Source organism: Protomyctophum parallelum (genome assembly GCF_964188405.1).
Source record: "Protomyctophum parallelum genome assembly, chromosome: 4".
Taxonomy (NCBI): Eukaryota; Metazoa; Chordata; class Actinopteri; order Myctophiformes; family Myctophidae; genus Protomyctophum; species Protomyctophum parallelum.
This window is the reverse complement of record NC_139700.1, coordinates 27,702,130-27,723,514: the sequence shown is the minus strand read 5'-3', so window position 1 is coordinate 27,723,514 and position 21,385 is coordinate 27,702,130. Positions and strand designations below refer to the sequence as shown.

At 41.7% G+C, this 21,385-nt stretch overlaps 2 protein-coding genes across 2 annotated transcripts; one reads left to right on the top strand and one right to left on the bottom strand.

Annotated features, from left to right (window-relative positions):
• The first annotated feature begins 1,151 nt into the window (after nucleotides 1–1,151).
• On the top strand, nucleotides 1,152–3,281 carry tmem17 (transmembrane protein 17). The gene is made up of 5 exons (XM_083763559.1): nucleotides 1,152–1,372; nucleotides 1,640–1,734; nucleotides 2,071–2,184; nucleotides 2,374–2,517; nucleotides 2,718–3,281. The coding sequence occupies exons 1-5, from the start codon at nucleotides 1,258–1,260 to the stop codon at nucleotides 2,793–2,795; spliced, it is 546 nt and encodes a 181-aa protein (XP_083619685.1). The 5' UTR covers nucleotides 1,152–1,257; the 3' UTR covers nucleotides 2,796–3,281.
• A 353-nt stretch (nucleotides 3,282–3,634) lies between these two features.
• agbl2 (AGBL carboxypeptidase 2) lies at nucleotides 3,635–20,844 on the bottom strand (the record flags this gene model as incomplete). The annotated part of the gene is made up of 21 exons (XM_083762747.1): nucleotides 3,635–3,899; nucleotides 4,075–4,213; nucleotides 4,344–4,546; nucleotides 4,638–4,671; nucleotides 4,810–4,950; nucleotides 6,849–6,945; nucleotides 7,267–7,398; nucleotides 7,975–8,061; nucleotides 8,475–8,594; nucleotides 8,829–8,907; nucleotides 9,898–10,010; nucleotides 10,448–10,548; nucleotides 10,658–10,784; nucleotides 11,392–11,551; nucleotides 11,870–12,012; nucleotides 12,730–13,128; nucleotides 13,861–14,116; nucleotides 14,235–14,385; nucleotides 15,042–15,149; nucleotides 16,005–16,187; nucleotides 20,826–20,844. 21 exons carry the CDS (start codon nucleotides 20,842–20,844, stop codon nucleotides 3,635–3,637), a joined length of 3,057 nt encoding a protein of 1,018 aa, XP_083618873.1.
• Nucleotides 20,845–21,385: the final 541 nt, after the last annotated feature.

Here is a 21,385-nt window from a genome sequence, read left to right as displayed (position 1 = left end):
ACACACACACACACACACACACAGACAGACATGATCTGCAGGGTCTCATAGTTAGTGCTCATTGCATTCGCAATTAAACATTAAACAGTTTGGGTCAGGGCCGTGCAGCGAGCACTGAGGGGGCAGGGGCTCAAACTCCAGAAAAGGGCACATGTGTGGGCGTGCGTAGCGCATGCCGATTTGTAGGGGTGGTCTTTTTGTGGAGTCCGTCCCTTGTGCCATTTCATGTCATTAAAATAAGCAATATGTTCTCATTAGTCTAAAACTGACTGATGGCAGATTAAAAGATAATTCATTATGATAGTGGAATTATCATTACTTGTCAAATGTTCGTCTTGAAGGGCCAATGGCATTTATTGCCCCCCCACACAAGCCCTTATTTGCCCCCAACACAAGCCCTTATTGGCCCCCACATAAGCTCGTATTGGCCCCCCACATCACATCCCCCAGGGCCCCCCACATGCCCTTATGTGCCCTTTCGCGCTACAAAAAGCAGGTTAAGTATGTCGCATCGGCGTGATCAAACTTATTGTTTCTTACCTCAGAGAAATCGTGGTGTAGGCCTATCTCAAGTTTCTTTGTAAAAGTCGACGTTGCTTGCTGCCTCTGTTTCTGTAATGCAGACATAGCAGAATAGTACAACAACAACAACAACAACAACAACAACAACAACTAATTTCAGTAACAATGGAGGAATGGAACACCTTTCCTGAATGGAATTTCCAGAACAATGGAGGGGGGTGAGCCATTCATTATCCATGCATCATTTTCATTTGACCAACAACAACAACAAACTGGTTCGAAATGTTCTCCTTTGACAAACAACATTGATTCTAAATGTTCTAATATGAGAAATAAGGTAAAATAAACATGAAATAAACATGGGGCGGGATATCCCTGCTTTGGGCGAGATATTTACGCTGTGGGGCGAGATACCCACGCTTTGGGGGCGAGCTATCCAGGGCTTAGGGCGAGCCTCCTTCACTTTTCGAAATTCCGGTGCGAGCCACCTTCACTTTTCGCGGGGGCGAGTTGGCAAAGGGCGAGATGACCTGTTACCGGCGTGGAATATAATGGTTTACACACTGTCAGTGACAGTATGTGACAACACAACTACTTTCGCTTGTGCAGCCTGGTAGAGATGTGCGAGATTTCAGCTGAACGCGAGATTTCTTTAGTAACCAAGGAAACTGTGGGGCGTTTGTCTTTTCCTTGCAGCTAGCTCGTGATGATGTTCTTGTTTAGTTTTGAGACAACATGGACCTGCCGCAGCCGATCAGGAGACGCCTAGGAGATTTCTCTCGAAATGTATTTATTGATCAGAGTCGTAAGGAACTTACACGTGAAGACCATGCAAAATACCTGGGCTGCAGTGAGTTCCATTGCAGTTGCAATACCAATAGTAGCCATGGTTCATGACTCTCGTATTCAGTCATGTTTCAGGGCTATACCAATAGCTACAAGCTAAGTAATTTCTGTATGAGAGATAGAACAGCACAATATGCTGTTTACTATTAACCAGCATGTACTAATGCACGTTTCACACGTTTGATCTCTTTTGTGATTAATTCGTTTCCAGTGTTGTATAATTGCCAACTAAAGCGTATTAAAAAGGATTCTCTTTGTTTCCACTTCCCAGTTGTGTCCAGTTTACCACTCCAGATGTCGCTGTACTTCAACACATGGTTCTTCCCCTTGTGGTGGGTCAGTGAAATTGTAATGCTGAATCTCAAGGTGAGATAGATGCCAGGTGGCACAGTTACTACAGTATGTTGATATTTTTTTGTATTGTAATGCCCTTAATTAGCGAATGGAAGCCCTCTGCAAACTGTTCCTTGGTATCAAATAAGCTTCAGGACAACCTTCTGTTGTATTGTGATCCGTTGAAATGGTCAAAATAATCTAAGAGACGTAAAGTAATCTGTAAACCTATTTAGTCAAAACAGGCAGTACATAGTGGCTTAAGTAGGATTTGTAATCCCAGTTTTAAGTGCAGGCACTAGAACTCTTTTCCTACATGCTTTACAGCTATTATGTTTCTGTTAAAGTAATTGTGCTAATTTCCTCCAGTATCCTGCCCTGCCGGACTACTACAAGTTCATCCTCGTTACTGTTCTTATCCTAATGACCCTGATCGAGGCCATCAGACTGTACCTTGGTTATGCTGGGAATTTGCAAGAAAAGGTTGGATACACGTGCTGTGTACAGTATTGAACACATACACATAAAGAGTTCTGTGACTGTGCTTTGACCTTTCTGTTGTGATACTGGTCAACATAACACTCGGAGTCGGCATCTAGGGGGCAGAGCTTGTAAAGATTACACGAGGGTCTTTTGGTGGTGTCTAATCTTATGTGTTTGTATTGATTGAAGGTCCCAGAGCTAGCAGGTTTCTGGCTGCTGACTCTTCTGCTGCAGTTTCCATTGATCCTGTTCCAGCTTTTCAACAAGGCCATTCTCATCCAGCCCCTGGAGAGAGGCGTGCACATCGTGCTTGCCTTGTTCATACTCACACAGGTGAATTATATAACACATGAAAGATGCCCCCTAGCTAGTCTACTTTATGCTCCATTGCACAATGGTATTCTGCATTGTAAAATAACGCTCTTTTGTGTAAATTAGGCTTTAGTTCGGATCTTGCATTTTTATTGTCTACGGCTTTTTGTTTGGGAATTCTGATAATGTTATATTATAATTGGGTTCTCCCATTCCCCCAGGCCCTCTTTGGCTTCGTGGCGTTGCGAGAGATGGTCAGACAAACAGAAAGCCAATTTCATCTAAGACAGTTTGACTGAGCTCTGAGCCCTGGACTTGCCGGTTGAGCTGCCTGACATCCACGTTGATGCCCATCTCATTGCCCATGGTCTTCACTTCACTGATACATTAAAGGGACACTTCACCCCTTTTGCAACCAGATCTTATTTTAATTATGTTTGGGAGACAAGAAACACTTTCCTGGGGTTTTTATGTGGGTAATATGTGTTTTTAGATATTTTAGTATTTCAATGTGTCCATGATATCATTGACACTGGGCTCACTTATTTTCTGGACTACCGGTACATGTTGTCTCAGTAAACATCCCTCCCCCTATCCACAAGGAGGAGCAGTGTACCAAAGCATTATGGGAATCGTAGTGGTTGCAAAAGGGGTGAAGTGTCCCATAACAGATATAGCATTTGTACTAAATGCAGCCACGTCATATTTCATACAATGAGCTTGAAAAGTTTTAAACACTTAAACATTTGTATTTTTCTACAGTTGTGAATAAATAATGTACATAGGATGTGTAAACGTGTGATAAATTAAACTGGATGGTTTGGCTGTAAATCTATTCAACGTTAACTTAAATTAAATCATTAAATCAACATAAAGGTACAAAAACAATTTTAATCTCAGATCCATGACATTAAAAATCAGAAGATCAGTGCAAAATACATGTTTCCATGACACTATTATATGTGACATTGCACTGTGCATTAGGCCTATATGGCTATATGATCCACTCACAGTGGATTTTCCCTGCCAAAATAAATCTGTTCTTTAGCATGTAGCATGCACAACATGCAGTACATGCACAAGGTTCAAATGACCAGCCAGAACATTAGAGTCAAAGAAAACCTATGTGACTATGTGTTCAGCACAAAGAGTATGTGCCATGCAGTGGGGCAGATCCTGATGGTCTTCTGACCAGTTTCCCCTCCAGAGGTGTCAGCTTCTGATTTCCTCTCTGTGTGTGAGAAAACCTAGTGGCCTCAACCAGACTGAGTTTTTGAAGCCTATGGAAAGTGTCATCCTGGGACAGAGGACGATCCAACTGGAAGAGGTCTGAAGTCTTAGACAACGTGGTTAAAACACCAATTTCCAATTTATCTTGCTCTTTTAAGGTTTTCTTGGATAATCTGAAGATACAGAGACAGGTGACAGAAAAGTGTTACCATTAATGACCATTAATAGAGGCAGAGCGAAAGCACCTTGATATTTGTTTCAAATGTAAAGTGCAATATAAATATAATGTATTATTAGGATGTAAGAACGATGATTACAAACCAAATCAGAGACAATATTCCCACGAACCTTTTTCCTCTATCTGTGCTCCTCAGACTGTGCAAGTATGAATTTCCATCCGGTTCAATTTTGTAAAGTGGGTTCTTGAGGACAGTCTCTCTCTGGTCCTGTCCACTAATGGGCACATTGTCCAACAGTGACACACCAACTAAATAAACAACAATATAACAAAATAGCAAATTAGATGTGCTACATAGTAAAAGTACATAGTTAAGTTATTGTTTAATGTGTCATGTCTATGTGTCATGTTAGTAATGGCATTTCTGTATGAGTATCACCTTCCATTGCATCTTTTTCCTGGATCACCTGTCTGTACTTGGTGGTGTTTGTCTGGGAGGTGGAGACCCAAGCAGCATTTCTGTCTACATGAGGCTGCTCAAGGCTAGACTTGGCAGGGCAAAGGGTTGATGATATGTTGAGTTCCAATACCCTTGATGGAACAATATCTGGAACTACTTTGTACTGCAAGCCTGGGGGAGACCTATCATCAGAAATATACAATATGTTGAATGATTCACCCTAGTTAAGTCATGTCATCTTTTATTGGAACGCTATGATGATTCTATGATTACCTGTACGCAGTGCTGAGAGAATCTGGTAGCCTTCCTGAAAGAGGGAGATGAGTTTTATGACCAGACAGCTAGCTATGAGGCACTATGGATCAGGTTTTCAATCAATGAGAGAATCCCAATTTATTCCTCACAATCTGTAAAGAGTAAACACTCAAACTATGTTTGGACTGACCTCTCAAGCCTTTGTGAGAGACAACAGAAAGTGGTGGCTGCTGCTGCTGGGGAGGATAGAAGGCCCCTGTTTGAGGTGGAAGCAGGGAGTGCAGATGCAACAGCTGAGTTGAATACCTTCCTCTCTCCTCCTCTGGTTCCTCTGTGAAGACCAAATGCAGACAAACTGAAAGAGACTTTCCCCTATTGTCAAGAGTACTAAAATGACCAATGTAGTGTTTATTGTCACATGAATGTACTGTACAACACAGAAGTGAACTTCCTCAACTAGGGAGACATGGTGTATTATACACCGCAACATGATAAAGTTAGTGATTGTAGAGACATCGGTGATCAATTACTGTATGCTGCCGATGTGTCCAGATTCTTTATCACTTTCAAACCGTCTCTATTTTGGGCATGTCATTATAGTTGAAAATGTTCAAAAGTCTACTATCCCTCTAAACTGCTTTTATAAGTAAAGAAAAGGGGAAAAAATAACCCGGCCACTCAGCCAGGTTTACACAGCTCCAATGTGCTTGCATCCATATTCATTTATTTACTTTCACATCGCCAATAGCACCCAGCATCGCTGGGTTCCTCCAGACCCTTGTAGTTTCCATATCCAAGTTTTTAAAAAGGTCAAAACATTGGTAATTGGTGGCGTAGTAAAATCAGGATTGGCATCAGGCCCAAAAATCTGGAATCGGCCTGGCTATGGTAGAGATCACATTTAGACACCAATTTATTTTATTTTATTTATTTATTTATTTGACAGGGACAACGCTCATTAATCAACATGTCAGTTTTCACATCAATGTAAATGGGCCAGAGTTAACCAAAGCTAAATTTCATCTGTAGTCCCTGGGCAGGCTCTTAAAAAGTAAATGATAAAAGAAAGACAGAGTGTAGGGCGCCTGCACACAACACCATGCGTTGATGCCGTGTGTGCATATGTGCAGGCACCCATCACGACGTCCATACAAAACACAGTACAACAGATAAAAGAAAGACAAAGTGTAGGGCGCCTGCACACAACACCATGCGTTGATGCCATGTGTGCATATGTGCAGGCACCCATCACCACGTCCATACAAAAACACAGTACAACAGATAAAAGAAAGACAAAGTGTGGGGCGCCTGCACTCAACACCATGCGTTGATGCCATGTGTGCATATGTGCAGGCACCCAACACCACGTCCATACAAAAACACAGTACAATACAGATAAAAGAAAGACAAAGTGTGGGGTGCCTGCACACAACACCATGCGTTGATGCCATGTGTGCATATGTGCAGGCACCCAACACCATGACCATACACAATACAATACAGATCAACATGGTACAGGGGACAGAACAACTGCAAAGTGAAATGAGAAATGACACCGAATACTAATTAGTGCCAATAGTTACTCATGATTACAGATTTGAATTGTTTTTAGCCACCTTTTCAGGTTGAATTTGAAGGTCAGATAGTTGGAAGTCTCTCTTACTTCTGTGGGGAGACTGTTACAGTGATGGGAGGCTCTAACAGAGAAGACTGTTTTACCAAACACACTACGTCTGATTGGCACTTCACAGTCCCCTCTGGTAGTTGCCCTTGTTGCTCTGTCACCACTGTCCCTTCGATTTATGAACTGGTTCAGTGGTGGAGGTGCAAGTCCATTTAAGATCTTAAAAATGAGACAAGCATCTGCAAAGAGTTTGAAGCTGTTAAAACTAAATAGGTTGTACTTTTGAACTATGTGGCAATGGTGGTAACGGATGGGCTTTTGGTCAAGTGTTTTTAATGTCTGTTTGTACAGTGATTCTATGGGTTTTAAAGTTGTCTGGTTTGTCTGTGACCAGGTTGTGAAACAGTACGTTATGTGTGAAAAAATCATAGCATGCATGAAGAGTTTAGCTGCATCGGTTGTTAGATATGGTCTTATGTGTCTGAAATTAGATAAATTGAATTTGATTTTGTTGGCTACATTTTGTACATGTTTTTTAAATGTCAAGTTTGAGTCTAGTGTAATTCCAAGAAATTTGAATTCTGATACTAATAGAGTGTTTTTACCTGATTGGGATAGTTTGGTCAGGGTCAGTCTGAGTTGCGGATACGCTTTAGCCCTGTGATGCCGGTATGAAGCCCTCATAGCTTCCAGGGATTTATTCTAAAACAGAGAAAGTGCAAATCCTGAGTTATATTCAACTATATTCGATACACCACACATCGGCACGCAACTTAGTATAAGTCCAAAAGCAACTGAGGGGAAAAAGGACAGCACATGCAGCTTTTGAAATCACTGACTAACAGAATAGAATATCACCATCTTGACAGCTGATATCAACTGTCGACAGGTAAAGTTTTACACAAATGAGCACTCCTGATTTTACTTTGTATGAACACTTTTGCTTGATCCAATAATGTCTTAATTTACAGACCCTACATCAAGTGAAATGATCCCAAAAGGATGCAGAGATAATTAATTAACCTTAATAGGCTCCTGGTCCTGACTTAGGGTCACATGGCTGGTGAGTCTGGGGCCAGAGGCTGAACGAGGAATCGCAGATTTTCTCATCCAACTGTCAACCTTTGCTCCGCAGGGGATCTTGGAGGGCACATACTGTAAAGTGGAAAGCCAATGAGTTCTTCTCTTTTATGTGTGTATCTTTGGTTGTCCATCATTCTTAGAGCCAGAGCGCCTCTATTCTGGCATGTCATTAACATTTTCAAAGGTTTTCAGAAAATATAAAAAAATATCTACAAGCTCATGTTGCCGTGTTGTGATGTATTGTTAGCTTGTAGATTTTTGAGCATTTCTTTTAATACAGTGAATAAATACAAGAGTTCACTTTATGGGTATTTTATATTTACTTGTTTGTTTATAAGTCAAATGTCTGAAATCAATGTTTTCGAAATGGGATCCGAACATAATTCCAACGGAGCATTAGTCTGACATGTGGGAACAACGGTCGGACTACCGCTTGAACATGCTCTGCTCCCGTGCTTGCGGAGGGTTAGGTTAGGGATAGAGGTAGGTTGTCAGTGTAATGACTGTCGGACCACCCTTTGAAATTGCTTAGAAGATGTTGCACTTTTTAAATATCATTAAATACTGGTAATCAGTGGTCTAAAACTGTCCAGCATAAGACCCAGAAATCTATCGTCGGCCGGACTCTAATCATCATCTGCTTTATACCTTCTTTCTGTTCTCGTTTCTCAGTAGGCCTACAGTCTTTTCGATCCTCATTTTAACCATTTCGTCTTCGCTGAGCGGATTGGGCTCCTGCAAAGACCAAAACAATGAATTATTTTCAGCTCGCAAGAATAAAACAGTAGGCTAAATGATGAAACCCAACCCCCCTACTATTGATCAGTGGCTACAAAAAGTTAAACAAATAAATAAGATGGAATATATGACAGCCCAGTTACAAATTAAGCTCCCTATAACTTCAAAAGGAGATGGGAGTTAGTAGCAGAATATCTGGAAGCCGATTCTACAAATGGGTAGAGACGCTGCCCAGATACTCTAAATTATTTTTTTCTTTCTTTTTCTTGTAATGTCACTTATTTTACTTTTACACTTAAAAAAAAAAAACTGTCTTATAATATGAAATGAAATTGCCTGTAAATGACTTTATAATGGCAAGTAAAAAACAAAACAGTAAATGCTTCAATCGTGATTTTGGAGTGTCTTACAATGTTGTTGATGCTACTGCGCAGGACATTGGGCTCTGTGTTGTTCTTGATCCACTCCTGTCGCAGTTGGTTCCTCTCTTTACGAGTTCTCAGGTGTTTCTTCTTTTCGATGGGCCTTCTCTGGAGAGAAATACAGCCGCATGAGGGGAAACGCACCAGTAACAGATATGACTGAAAACATTTAAGTCTACACAAATTTGTAGAAAGACTAAGCATCTTGAAGCTTAATTATTTTGTATTTCAATGACCACTTAATCTAAAAGAGAAGAGATATTTATCCAATTTAGAAATTAGGAAACTGCTCATATATTGCCATCTGACTGATTCCATGTGACTCTGGTGCACAGGCCGTACCTGTGTGTGGACAGCATTTTCTTGTTTCAGTAAATGTACCGGCAGTCCATCCGAATCTGTACTGTTTGAACCACTGGTGCTGTAAAGACAGGGGGAGGAGGGAGTGTTGATTTCGTCAACTAATACTATGACGAATAATGTTTGTCTATGGTGACTAAAACTGAGACTGAATTTATTGACAATTTCGTCAACAAATAAAAACTAGACTAAAATTTTAGGGAGGGACTAGTGGACAAGAGATCCAGTATAAGTCATTTTACACTTGGTTGCTTGCTGAAAATAGCAGATCTACAAGATCACAACGCGTCGCAGCACAACACGTTTTGAGCTTGTAGATCTGCTATTTTCAGCAAGGGTAAAATCAGCCATTACGACGGCATCAAGGCCTGCCAAAATACATTTTAGTCGACTAAATCAACTGTAGATTTAGTCAACTAAAATCTTATGATATTTAGTCGACCAAAACTAGACTAACACTTAAACATTCCAGGTGACTAAAATGTGACTAAAACTAAATGAAGTTTCATTCCAAAGACTAAAATAGAAATTTGCTGCCAAAAACAACACTGGGACGAGGGAAATCACATTCAAGGGTCAAGGACTGCTTCTCCCTTAGGTCCTAAGGGAGAAGCAGTCCTTGACATATTTCTCCTAAGGCTTAGGAGAAATATGTCTCTGAGACAAGGACCAGCAGCATCCATACACAATACAATACACTGCAGTAAAAAAAACAATACAAATTCAAGGTGAATGTGGCTTAACAAGCCCTGCAGAGATCCCTAATGGCTGTGGTGCAGCCAACTGGCCAAAAGGTGGCACTAGAGTTCACCAAAATCATTAGGGGCACATCCTACTGAAGGTGCACGGAAAATCCCATGGCAATCCATCCAGTAATGTTATAAATGTAATTTATAGTAATTTTATAAATGGGAATAAAGTGTTAGATGGATTGACATTGCCATCCTTGGTGCCTCTTCGCTAAATGGGGCTAAAATTACACAACAAAGCTTTCAGTCTTGGTGAAAGTTATGTCACACGATGAAAGGTAGGCTATTAAAAAGGTAAAGACCTGGACTCCACATCAGAGAGAGAGATGCTGCAGTCAGTGCCCAGCTCTTTGCCGAGCCTCTCCCTGACCTCCTGTTTCAGCAGTGCTGACAACTCAGTCAGACAGTATGCCGTCTAACACACAAACGCAGACATTCAGAGAAAGAGAAACGTTATAAACAATTACAAAAATGACAGTACTCAAATAAATCGATGTGCTCTAAACGTCATCAAAAAGAGAAACAAGGTATGTTTCAGGTCATGTTGTGTTCTGTCTTACAGTTTGTGCCTAAACATATCTTTGTAATATTATTGTATAATAATATTATAATGATGGTGGCTTTGAAAACAGGTCAGACCATTATTTTAACCACATGAACCCTAGTGTCCCTATTCTGGGGATGAACATTCGGCAAATATAGCAAGCTCGCAACATGATGCACTGTAGTCTGTAGATCTGCTATTTTGCCATAGATATTTAGTGTATGGGACCACAATAGGGAGCCTAGTATACAGAAGAACCCTGGGGGACTCCGGTCAACTAAGTGTATAGGGTTTAAGTGTTTAATCACCTTTGTGGGATCGGGGTCACAGTAGTCCAGCAGAGTGTCACAGAAATTGTAGCCCAGGGACTTAAGGTCTTGTGTTGTGAAATGAGTTCCGCTCCTATTACCTGGAGATGAAATACATCAAGGTGGATGATTGTATTATGTTAATGAAATCGCTGAACGCACACTCACATAGGCACAGTAAGTCACAATTAGAGTTCACTTCAAACACACCCAGAGTGGAGCCTCCAAAGGTGGACTCCATAGTGTAGCTGTTTCTGATGCCCAGACGCCACATGACGATACGCCCCGTTCCCTCTTTGCTCTTCTGCACTCTGAATTTACAGCTCCTGAATGAGAACTGAGGAGGTGGGAAACATGATATTTGATATCAGTATGCAGCACTGTATATGAATCAATAAAGAAGCTGCGTGTTATGATTATGAAATATAAGCTACATGACTACATATATGTAAGTATAGCAAGCAGCCTTTGGAACCAACCATGTCATAGATCAATAAACCCACTATTCCGAAGCAGCGGAATGGGTGGTCTTAATCCCCTCAAAGGTAATCACACTTTAATCATTGACCTACCTCAGAGGTGACTAGATTAAGCCAGACTAAATCTAAATATAAGATTGAGAAACTTTTAGTGCTTCTAGTAAGACTAAATCTTAATTGCCCAGACTCTTCTTCAACAAAGATGGCGAAAGCAAACATTCTTTGTTCTGTACTCATACAATAGTATGGTACAAAACACTGAAGTCCTTAAACCAGAAACTTAACCGCACACAGAAGCCACATAGTCAGAATGGCGGTGCGTCAGAATGCCACTCTGTCCCCAGACAATCCAAGCCTGTTGAGTGCACGGACACCACAACCACGAGCTCATTAAGCAGTTAGTCACGTTATATCATGCACGGTTCTCCTACAAATATGAGTATTAGAATCCTTCGTCACGTCTACCTTGTCATTGGCATTCTTGCTCATCATTAGCGGGAACACTCTCTCGTGGAGCTGCCGTGTGGAATCACCACGGTTGTTGCAGCCGTACATAAACACATTGTTTTTGCGGCTGTGACCATGGAAGTCACAGTAAAGGGCCACGTCCCTCTCAGCCATCAATCTGAAGGAAAACATGGAACAGCAGGACTCGAGTCACTCGGTGTGCAGTTGAGTTTCATTATCCAATATCATATCCTACTCCCAATGTTCAGGAGAATGGTGTGAGAAGTGGTCGTGTTCAGTACGTTTGTGAAGTGAAAGAGACACAGAGTGTGTGTGTGTGTGTGTGTGTGTGTGTGTGTGTGTGTGTGTGTGTGTGTGTGTGTGTGTGTGTGTGTGTGTGTGTGTGTGTGTGTGTGTGTGTGTGTGTGTGTGTGTGTGTGTGTGTGTGCATGCGTGTGTGTACTGTAGTTGTATGTATGTGAACATTCTGTCTTACCTTTTCACCATGCTCCTCATGTGCCAGACGCAGGGAAAGGATTCCCTGAGCATTGTTCTGTAGTTTCTGTTGAGGTCCCTGCCAGCCAGAGAGCATCGATAGTTCCCCACCACCACACCATCTGGGTTCAACATCGGTACAACCTGCATCACATCAAGAAAAAGCAGAACCAGGAAATGAGGTTGTTGATGCTTGTTTGGAGTGCTACCGTTTGTAGACCTCAAATCCGCAGGTGAGTCTCGTGAGTGTCTTATGTTGCTAGATACTTCTGCTATGTCTAACTATGTCTGGTGACTTCAAAATCCAAGGTAGTTTCTAAAACAGCAACGTGAACAGTCGCTAGTCGCCAACAAGTAATAAACCTTTGGAAACCAATAATATTACCACCTCAATATGATGAACTGTGGATTGGTGCAACAATGCACTCTCTATTTGCGTCCTCAAAGTTTTAGCAACGAAAGCTGGGAGATTGTCACCAGTCTCTAGTTGAGCGAAGCATTAGACTCTAAATAAGTGTTGAAATCTGTGAGCTATGTCAGTCTTTACAGTCTTAACTTGCATATTTCAATATATTTTTTTATGCAGAAAAACATAGTTTAATACTATAACATAAATTATACCCATTAATATCTTGATGCAGTACCAATCAAATTGATACAAGCATGGGACCAAAAATTGGTTGAAAAAGTTGGAAAAGGAATGGGATTATGGACACATAGGGGTGCAAAAGTTAATTCAACTAATTGATCTAGTCGATTATAAAAAATAATAGATTAAAATAACATTTTAATTTAAATAGGTCACTTTTATATTGTTGATTTTCAAGATTTTCCATATATATACAGTTGAGTCCTCATCACCTTGAAAACAAAAGTGTCCCTGAGGAGCTGAGCGTCGTCCGAGTCCCCGAGCAGGAAATCCAAAAATCCTTCCATCATCCATGAGCTGTTGGTTTCTCCTGGGTGCACCCTGGCCGTTACCACCACAGCCTTCTTCCTCCTGCTCTCTGCCCTGCTGCCAGCACTGCCAGCAGGGGACGTCACCGTCAGCACATACACCATGTTCCCTGCCAGGCTGCGGCACAGCACCCGCAGTTTACAGTAGGCCACGACGGCCGGGTCAGACGTGACGCGGCTGAGGTAGCGCTGCAGGCGGGAGTAGGTGTAAGGATAGCAGTGAGCCAGATAGCAGGTGTCAGAGTCATAAGGGAAGTGGCAAGTCCACGTCAGCGAATACAGGGTATTGTTGTCTTCTTTACCCTGAAAGGAGAAATGACAGCCTGAGTGACACAGACCTACAGTATGTAATATCGTATTCTCTCCTGATTTCGCACACACAGTCCTTTTGTCATTCTGCGAGACTGTATTTCACGATGTTGTTTAAAAGCTGTAGTGTTTTATGCATTATATGCTGATATGTTTATATGCAATCAGTGTGGCATTGTATCTCGCAATCCTACTGCACACTTTCTCCCAGCCATCTGATGACTTGTTTTATGTGCACTTAGCACCTGCTATAAAATTCCAAGTCCATTTCACATATCGAGTCTTCAACAGATGCACACTGACCGACCGGGCGGTCGGGTCAAATGGATTTCGCCCTCCCTCCAATCCACAATGTTTGCTAAGGCTCTGTGGCCATAACTGTATTCTCAGGTTTCCTTACAGCAGGTGGCATATCTGTTTCCTGTTCCAGTTAATTTACCCATATAATATATAATAGCTTGATTTGATTGACCAGCAGCAGATTTGAACTGTAAATGCATCACATTATGTGGCCATTCAAACAAAGCTATGGGAAACTGAACTTCTGCTTTAGCAGATAATATTTCACTTTTGTAATCCAACAATATCACTCAAAGTTCATTACTTTTAGAAAGACTTTTAGATCAGGTGAAATTTGAGTGTGCACTCAATTCTCATTCTAGCTAAATCATAATCGTAAGCTTACAAGCTAAGTGGCGCCTTGAGACATGGCATGCTCTTACCCACCTGGCTACAGTTTCGATAATATCTGATATTAGATCCGATGCGGTGCCACCCAACACCTCTCTCCTTGTCAGCCCTCTCGGAATAGAGGAGTGGTTTCAAACCCAAAGAGTACAGGCTGTGACACTTCATCAGGTTGATGATGGTGAAGCGATATGTTGCGCCAGCTTTCATGTTCCTGACCCTGAAGTAAAACCACTGTGTGTGCTTGTTGGTGTACGTGTCTGTGCGCAGAGTGAGCTCGTAGTCGTGGACGCCACTGGGTAGGGGTGAGATGAGGGGAAATGCCAGTGAGTCAAAATAAATCAAAGAACAAACAAGACAGCTCAGGAGCTGAAATGGCAAAGATCAGGGTAGTTAAGGCTTTACAGACTCACACTTGCGTCGCCTTCTGCAGGTTTCCACTCTCAAATCGTGACTCAAATTCTAGCGTGGGTTCCCCCTGACGTGTGGCACAAGAGGTGGCGATCTTAATTGGCCTTCTGCTTCCCCCAACACGAGAGTGGGTGAAATAGGGGGTCTTGGTGGCTTAATGAGTGACAGAGAAAGAGAAGGGATTAATTTAGAGTGAAAGGGCTATGCCAAACGGTGAGGATGCAAATCCCACAACCATTGGCCAAAGGGTGGCGCTATAGCACTCAATTGAAAATGCAAACTTTTAACAGGCATAGCTCATGAACCGTTTGACTGTCATGCCTCATGCCGAACTTTCGTCTTCTAACTTTTGACCTCTGCCCTCACCCACCATTTTGAATTATATGAAAAACTTAACTTTGGTCCTATACAGATAAAAAATCGGGAGTACATTTTCTTAAGTGAAAAAACTCATCTGCCTGTCTGCCTGTCTGTCTGTATACTGTATGTTTGGGGTATGAACAGCTGCAATACCGCTGGGTGACCTAAAGTGGCACTGTTGAGCAGCCTAAAAGGGCTTATTGATTCCTGTCTTATCGCTGCTTGCAGCTATATTTGTTGTTATTTTTGCATGACTCTGTTGTATAAAATTGGTATTACATTTTAATCAATTGAATCTATTAAAAAAATGAATTTGAATTCATGTTGATTTGTTCTTATATAAAAATAAGTGCTTGATCAATCATATTTTGACTTATATCATGGCCAGGTAGCTACAGTATTGGTTCTACATGGCTTTGTGCTGAACATATATTTAATCACAGGCTTACCTAGGTCAATGCAGTATACCACCTTCCCCTTCTCCTCTCCCACTGGCATGGGCGTCCTCTCATGTCCTGTTAACTGGTAAAATGATTCTGGACCTGGTGGCTCCCATTCTGGAACACAATCACAATGGTAATATAAAGAACGATTTGCACATAAGTTGGCCTCCTGGTGGCGCTCGAAAAGGTAGAATTGAAAAATGCAGGCCAGACATTTTTCCTTGTATACATACAAAGTTTTACGCAGATCTCGCTGCAGTTATATGTAAACATGCGACTCGGCCTGTTATAGCGCCACCATGAGACTGACTTGAAAAATGTCAAGTGACATTTCTTCCTCAGCCTAGTCAATATGAGTGCACAGTTTCACCGCAATCCGACTGCGTTGATGATTTGCGGCATTTTGTACAAAACGGACCACTCCTGAAAACGTTGAAGCCAATCTTAGACAATCAGGTCAGGATGGAATATGAGAAATCAAACATGACTATAGAGATCATGTGTATCTATTTGGATAGAATCCCCCACCAAAAAAGAGTCCTTGTGGCGTAATAAAGAGCAGATGTGAAAAATACAGGGAAAAGGTTTTTCCTTGGCCTCTTGGTGTGTGCATATAAGGTTTTACAGAGATAGGTGCCATTATAGGTAAAACCATGAATCAGCCAGTTATAGCGCCACCATGTGGCTGAGGTGAGAAATGTCAAGTGCCATTTCTTCCTGGGAAAGATTTGGGGCAGAGATTCAGCTCTGGCATCCAGGGAGTGTGTGAAGAGTTTGGCTGCGATCATTACCATACGTTTTTTCTTTGCCATTTCTAGACTCATTCATCACAGTTTTAACCACATATCCCCTGTATAATACATAAGGTTTGTATAACGCTTTTAAGCTTTACCTCAAAAAGTGAAAAACACAAAACAGACTAAAAGCAATAGAAGTGTGTTTTGAAAAGTGATTTAAAAGAGAACACACCTATATGATGGATGACATCATTGATGACCTCAAACTCTATGGGCCAACGGACTCCCTGGAATTGGCAGGAGACGGAGGGGAAGATGAACAGGTCCAGAGGCTCTCTGAGCCTGAGGGGCCGTTCGCCATCAAAGGCGACCACCAGCTGAGTGGTCCTCATAACATAGCCCACGTGTATGGACACTGGATGGGAACATGTAACAGACAGACAGTAGCACAATAAGAACACAACAATGAGTTGGCTCTACCAAAATAGATGACGAGGGCCAGGTCAACGAGGTCATTGTTTCCTTATTTAACCCATTCTGACCTGAGATCAGATTCATACGAGGTTTCCGCCGGACACACACTGGTCTGATGAACCCATTCTGACCTGAGATCAGATTCTAAAAATGTCAGTCGTTTTTTTTAGATTTTTCAAAAATAGCAGACCTACAAGCTCGTATCGCGCCACTCGGTGGCGCGATATGAGCTTGTAGATCTGCTATTTTTCAATAGCTAAAGCATAACATGATGCCAACACCAAAATGGGTGCCCGTTCAGAATGGGTTAATGACCACCTCACCTTGTTTCAAATTACAGCATTGTATATTCATCATCAAAAGTATTACAGTAAAGCTGATTACATTAATTAACCTGATAACAAGCAAATTCATCTTTAAATGGTAAATGAAGCCTCAATGATTGCTATAGTTTAAATTCTTATTTTAATCAGTTTCAGAAATGTATACATTGCAGAAGTCAAAAATTACAACTGACCACTCTGTAGTTTTGTGTCACTATTAACAATGGTTGGTTAGATCACAAACCACCCCTAACAACCAGTGAGGGAGTGGTCCTTGTGTGCCTACAAAGTAAGCTGGAAGGCAACATATCGTTGCTGTCGGGAGGAACCTCATAACTCAATTTATGAGGTTTTAGATTTTTTTTGGCATATATCAGTGCTATTGTCCCTTGGCCTTTGCGTCTGTGTGTTGTTTCGAAATTATTGAACCAATGGAAAGTAGTAAAAAGTGCTTTGGCCTTTGGACAAAACCACTTAACTCCATTGGACCCTCAAAATGTCTACTAAAGAAACTAACTCCACCACCTCTCCCCCTCTCATGGAAGTAATTGACAATATATAAAGTTACAACACCAACTGTGATGGGGCTGTATTGCTTTGTTTTAAAATATATAAGGTTTTCTCAATTTCTTGAAAAATGTATAACTCATATCCTACACATCCAAGTTGAACATCATTTGATAGATACTGATCCAAATATAATCTCCATGACTTCTCTCTTTGGCCCCCAGTTGCTGCCCACACCAAGTACTAACCAAAGGCATAGCACCCCATATCTTACAAGTTACAAATTTGATCCAAGTATCCCTATACTATAGCCCCTCCTCCTGCTCACTTAGATCAGCTAAGACAGGAAAGCTGTGAACGCTCCACACGTCCCACACTCTGGCAAGCGTAAAGCCCCGTTCCCACCGCCCAAGCTAGCTTCTGCTTTGGCTTCGTGGTCCCATGTTATCTCTATGCAGAGCAGCTTTTGAGCTTTGAAGCTTGGAATGAACAGCTTTTTTTTTTTTTTTTTGCGTTTTTTTTTCTCCCCAAAACTTAACTTTAAAGCAGCTTTTAAAAGCTGAAGCTAGCCAATCAGAGCACAGCGTGGTTTGAGGAGGCGGAGTTGAGCTCATTTCACAAAACCAAAAGCCTCTCCGAGAGCTGTCCGGTTCGATTCTCCGCATAAAAAAATATACTTTTTAAATAAGGGCTGTATATGAAATATGAATGGATATTTGGCAAGAAAGACCATATTTATCGAAAGAAATGAAAGTTTATATGAGAAACAAGTTGTCGAAGCGGTGAAAACAGGTTGTGTTCCGTCGCGAGCCAGTTCTATCCCAGTGGATTGGCACGGTTTCTGGGGAGAAGTGCTCCTGCATTCACCCCCCCCCCGGTTCTCACCGCCGAAGCCATGGACTACTGACCAGTCCAGAACGCTATCCGTCGCTGACGCGGATTGTGGACTAAACACACACACACGGTTGATAAATTAGCAGATATAGATAGATAGATAAACAACTAAACAATACCGGTTGTTTTTTCGTGTCGGACCCGCTGCCTTTTCCCCCAAACTTTCACCGAGAAGAGGGGAGGAGCAGCCCGGCCCCTCTCTGTGGTCGTCATGTGTGTGTGTGTGTGTGTGTGTGTGTGTGTGTGTGTGTGTCGGTAGCTGCATTATATGTTGATTGTTGAAACTTTGGCACCGTCAATCATACCTTTAAAAAATAATGAATAGCCTTTATATCAGTTGTATGTACCCCCTCTATTTATGCAATATGTTGCCCGTGTTTTGTGATTGGTTTGCTGCGTTCTGAATCGATAAACCAATCGCATATAGATAAGATTTATTTGAGGGAATCATTTCAATTGGTTTATTGCGTTCATGTAGGCCTATCGATGAACCTCATAGCAAAAGTTGAAAGACAGTAGATAGCCTATATTTATAGATAGATAGAAGAACACAATCCCCGTGTGTGTGTGTGTGTGTGTGTGTGATATTGATTATTTATGGAGTAATAAAAGTATGCCTACTAGGCTACTATAGTGGCCCAAGTTTCACATCATCTGCTAAATAAAAAGCAAACTTGCGCTAATGGGGAGGGAGGGGTGGTGGAGCAGTGAGCACCGTGGAGGAGCCGACGAGTCGACGACACAGGGATCACTTGCGAGCCAGTTCTCTCTCAGTGCCCCTGCAGTAATTACCCCCTCCCGGTTCCCACCGTCCGGAGAGGTGAACAACTGAACCCCGTAGCTGACTCTGACCGTGGACTAAACACACACACACGGTTTATAAATTAGCAGATATATATATAGTCTATAGACAAAGAACTAAAGTCCCGGGTCCCCAGCGCGTCGTGTGCACCGCGTGTGTGCACCACGTGTGTGTGTGTGTGTGTGTGTGTACGCGAGAGAGATCAATAATAGCCTTTGTGTGTGCTGATGCTGTAGTGTAAACGGTGAGGGTCCGGGGTGGTGGTGGAGGAGCGGTCTCCTACTGCCACATATAGCCAGCCGAGGACTGAGAGGGTCAGTGACAGACAGCGCCGCGATAGGGGCTCCCTTCCCAGGGAGACTTGGGACTGAATGTCCGGAAAACACACGTAAACATAAGCTGTTTTAATTGCTTTTACGACGTGCTGGATATATACAATTGTATTTCTACGGTATGCTCTTGCTAAAACAACATTAACATTACATACAGAGCCGCTATTTAAAAAATGCCCGGAGGGTTTCACTCGTGGCCTGGGGGAGAGGAGAGCGGAGTGGGGGGGAGACATGAGCACTGAAGACGGGGTAAAAGAGGGAGGATTGAGATCTGGTCCGTAGTCTCGTTCGGTTATTTACAAACACGTTTACCAAGATTATATTATTTATTCATCCATACATAGGTTATGATGTAACTAAATATATAATTATTTCTCCTCTATAAGTCGCTATTTCACATTTTAGACTTTCAAATGCGCATCTGCTCAAACTGCCTGTTTTCTTTCTCATCTCAAAGCCAGTCCAGGCAGCTTGAGTGACAGGTACCTTGTACACGCCCACTTTCTAAAACAAAAGCTGCGTCGAAATGAAATCTGCTTTGCATTTTTTTTCCAGCTTCTTTAGGTCTGAACGGGGCTTTAGTTCAGCAGTCTATAGAGCTATAAGTCCTGTGACACTGCACAGACTGAACTGAATTTGTGTTTTAAGGGACCTCTTTTTTTATAGTATTTTATAGTATGTGCATTGACATATTTATTATTTATTATGCACTCATATTGTATCATGAGCTGCTAATTAAATGCCGAATTCTTTTTTTCTTTTAGGTTTTATGACCTCAAATTTCTCAATTAGCCTACACCCACACAACCTGAACTTTGAACATTCAGTGATACACCCACACAACCTGAACTTTGAACATTCAGTGATACACCCACACAACCTGAACTTTGAACATTCAGTGGTACACCCACACAACCTGAACTTTGAACATTCAGTGATACACCCACACAACCTGAACTTTGAACATTCAGTGATACACCCACACAACCTGAACTTTGAACATTCAGTGATACACCCACACAACCTGAACTTTGAACATTCAGTGATACACCCACACAACCTGAACTTTGAACATTCAGTGATACACCCACACAACCTGAACTTTGAACATTCAGTGGATTTTCTGTGGCGTGGGATTTTCTCTGTGTCTGTGAAGCCTTTTGAGCTGTAAGCTCAGCTGTAGCTGGAAACAGGCAAAACAGCTAAAACATCTGCTGGCAAATTCCTATGTCATATATGGGATTTGTGGCCTCTTACATGATACATCACACTCCACAGGAAAATCAGAACACTTGTTTGAGCCAGAAAACCCCAGACCACAGACAATCTACTGAAGGTTAAAAGTTCAGGTTTTTTGGGTGCAATTGAGCTCAGGGATGTCACAATCCCTTTAGTTTAAAGTATTATAACATATTAAAGTATTATTATGCAAAGGTTTAGTCTGTAGAGATTTGTTTCACATGTAAAGTGCATTATAAATAACATTTATTATTATTATTAATATTATTTACATTTTCTCCTTGCTGCTAAATCATGTTCCTTGTCCTCTATGTTGGAGTCACTGTCGTCGCAGCTGTGCATTCGATCAGCATCCTTCCAATTCCTGTTGACAGAGACAATGATATGGAACTTGTTCTCTGAGATGGAAACACACACACACACACACACACACACACGCACAGTAATACTACTATGATGATGATGATGATGATGAAACTCACATGTGAACGCTGAGTCCATGGTCTTGCAGAAAATGGTGCAAGAAGCTCTCCTGAATCTCCTCCTCGGATGCCCTCTACAAATAAAACGGTAGGCCTATATTACCGTTAAATCATGAATGAAAATATGTACATAATTATCTTAGCTCTGGGCGCCAATGCCAGCTATAAGGGCATGGGGCTATGGACCACCAGAGCCTTATTTTGTCACACATATAGGCGAGCATAATTAATGTCATACTGACTATATCAGGTAGGCCTATACATCTGTCTTCTCACGTGAACGCATGTTTTAGTTTGTTCACAATTATAATAGACCCATACACGTGCAGCGTGCTTAATACGTTACACAAGTACACATAGGCTACTACACAATATACATGCCTCTTTGTGCACAACGTTAACAATAAAACGGCTATTAAAACTGGATCTTACCTTGTTCAAGTTGTTCACGTTGGAAAAAGGAAGTAAACGTAGCCTACTATTACTGGGGCAAACAACAGAGCGTGCAGTGGTGCAGGCCAGCAAAAATAATCTTTCGTCAACTACGTTGCCCAGCAACC

What these genes read in the sequence shown, in the direction of transcription:
- tmem17 (XM_083763559.1), top strand. Translation starts at nt 1,258, where the DNA reads ATGGACCTGCCGCAGCCGATCAGGAGACGCCTAGGAGATTTCTCTCGA. An exon ending in TTGTAATGCTGAATCTCAAG is followed by an intron (nt 1,735 to 2,070) that starts GTGAGATAGATG and finishes AATTTCCTCCAG; the next exon opens with TATCCTGCCCTGCCGGACTA. An exon ending in CTGGGAATTTGCAAGAAAAG is followed by an intron (nt 2,185 to 2,373) that starts GTTGGATACACG and finishes TATTGATTGAAG; the next exon opens with GTCCCAGAGCTAGCAGGTTT.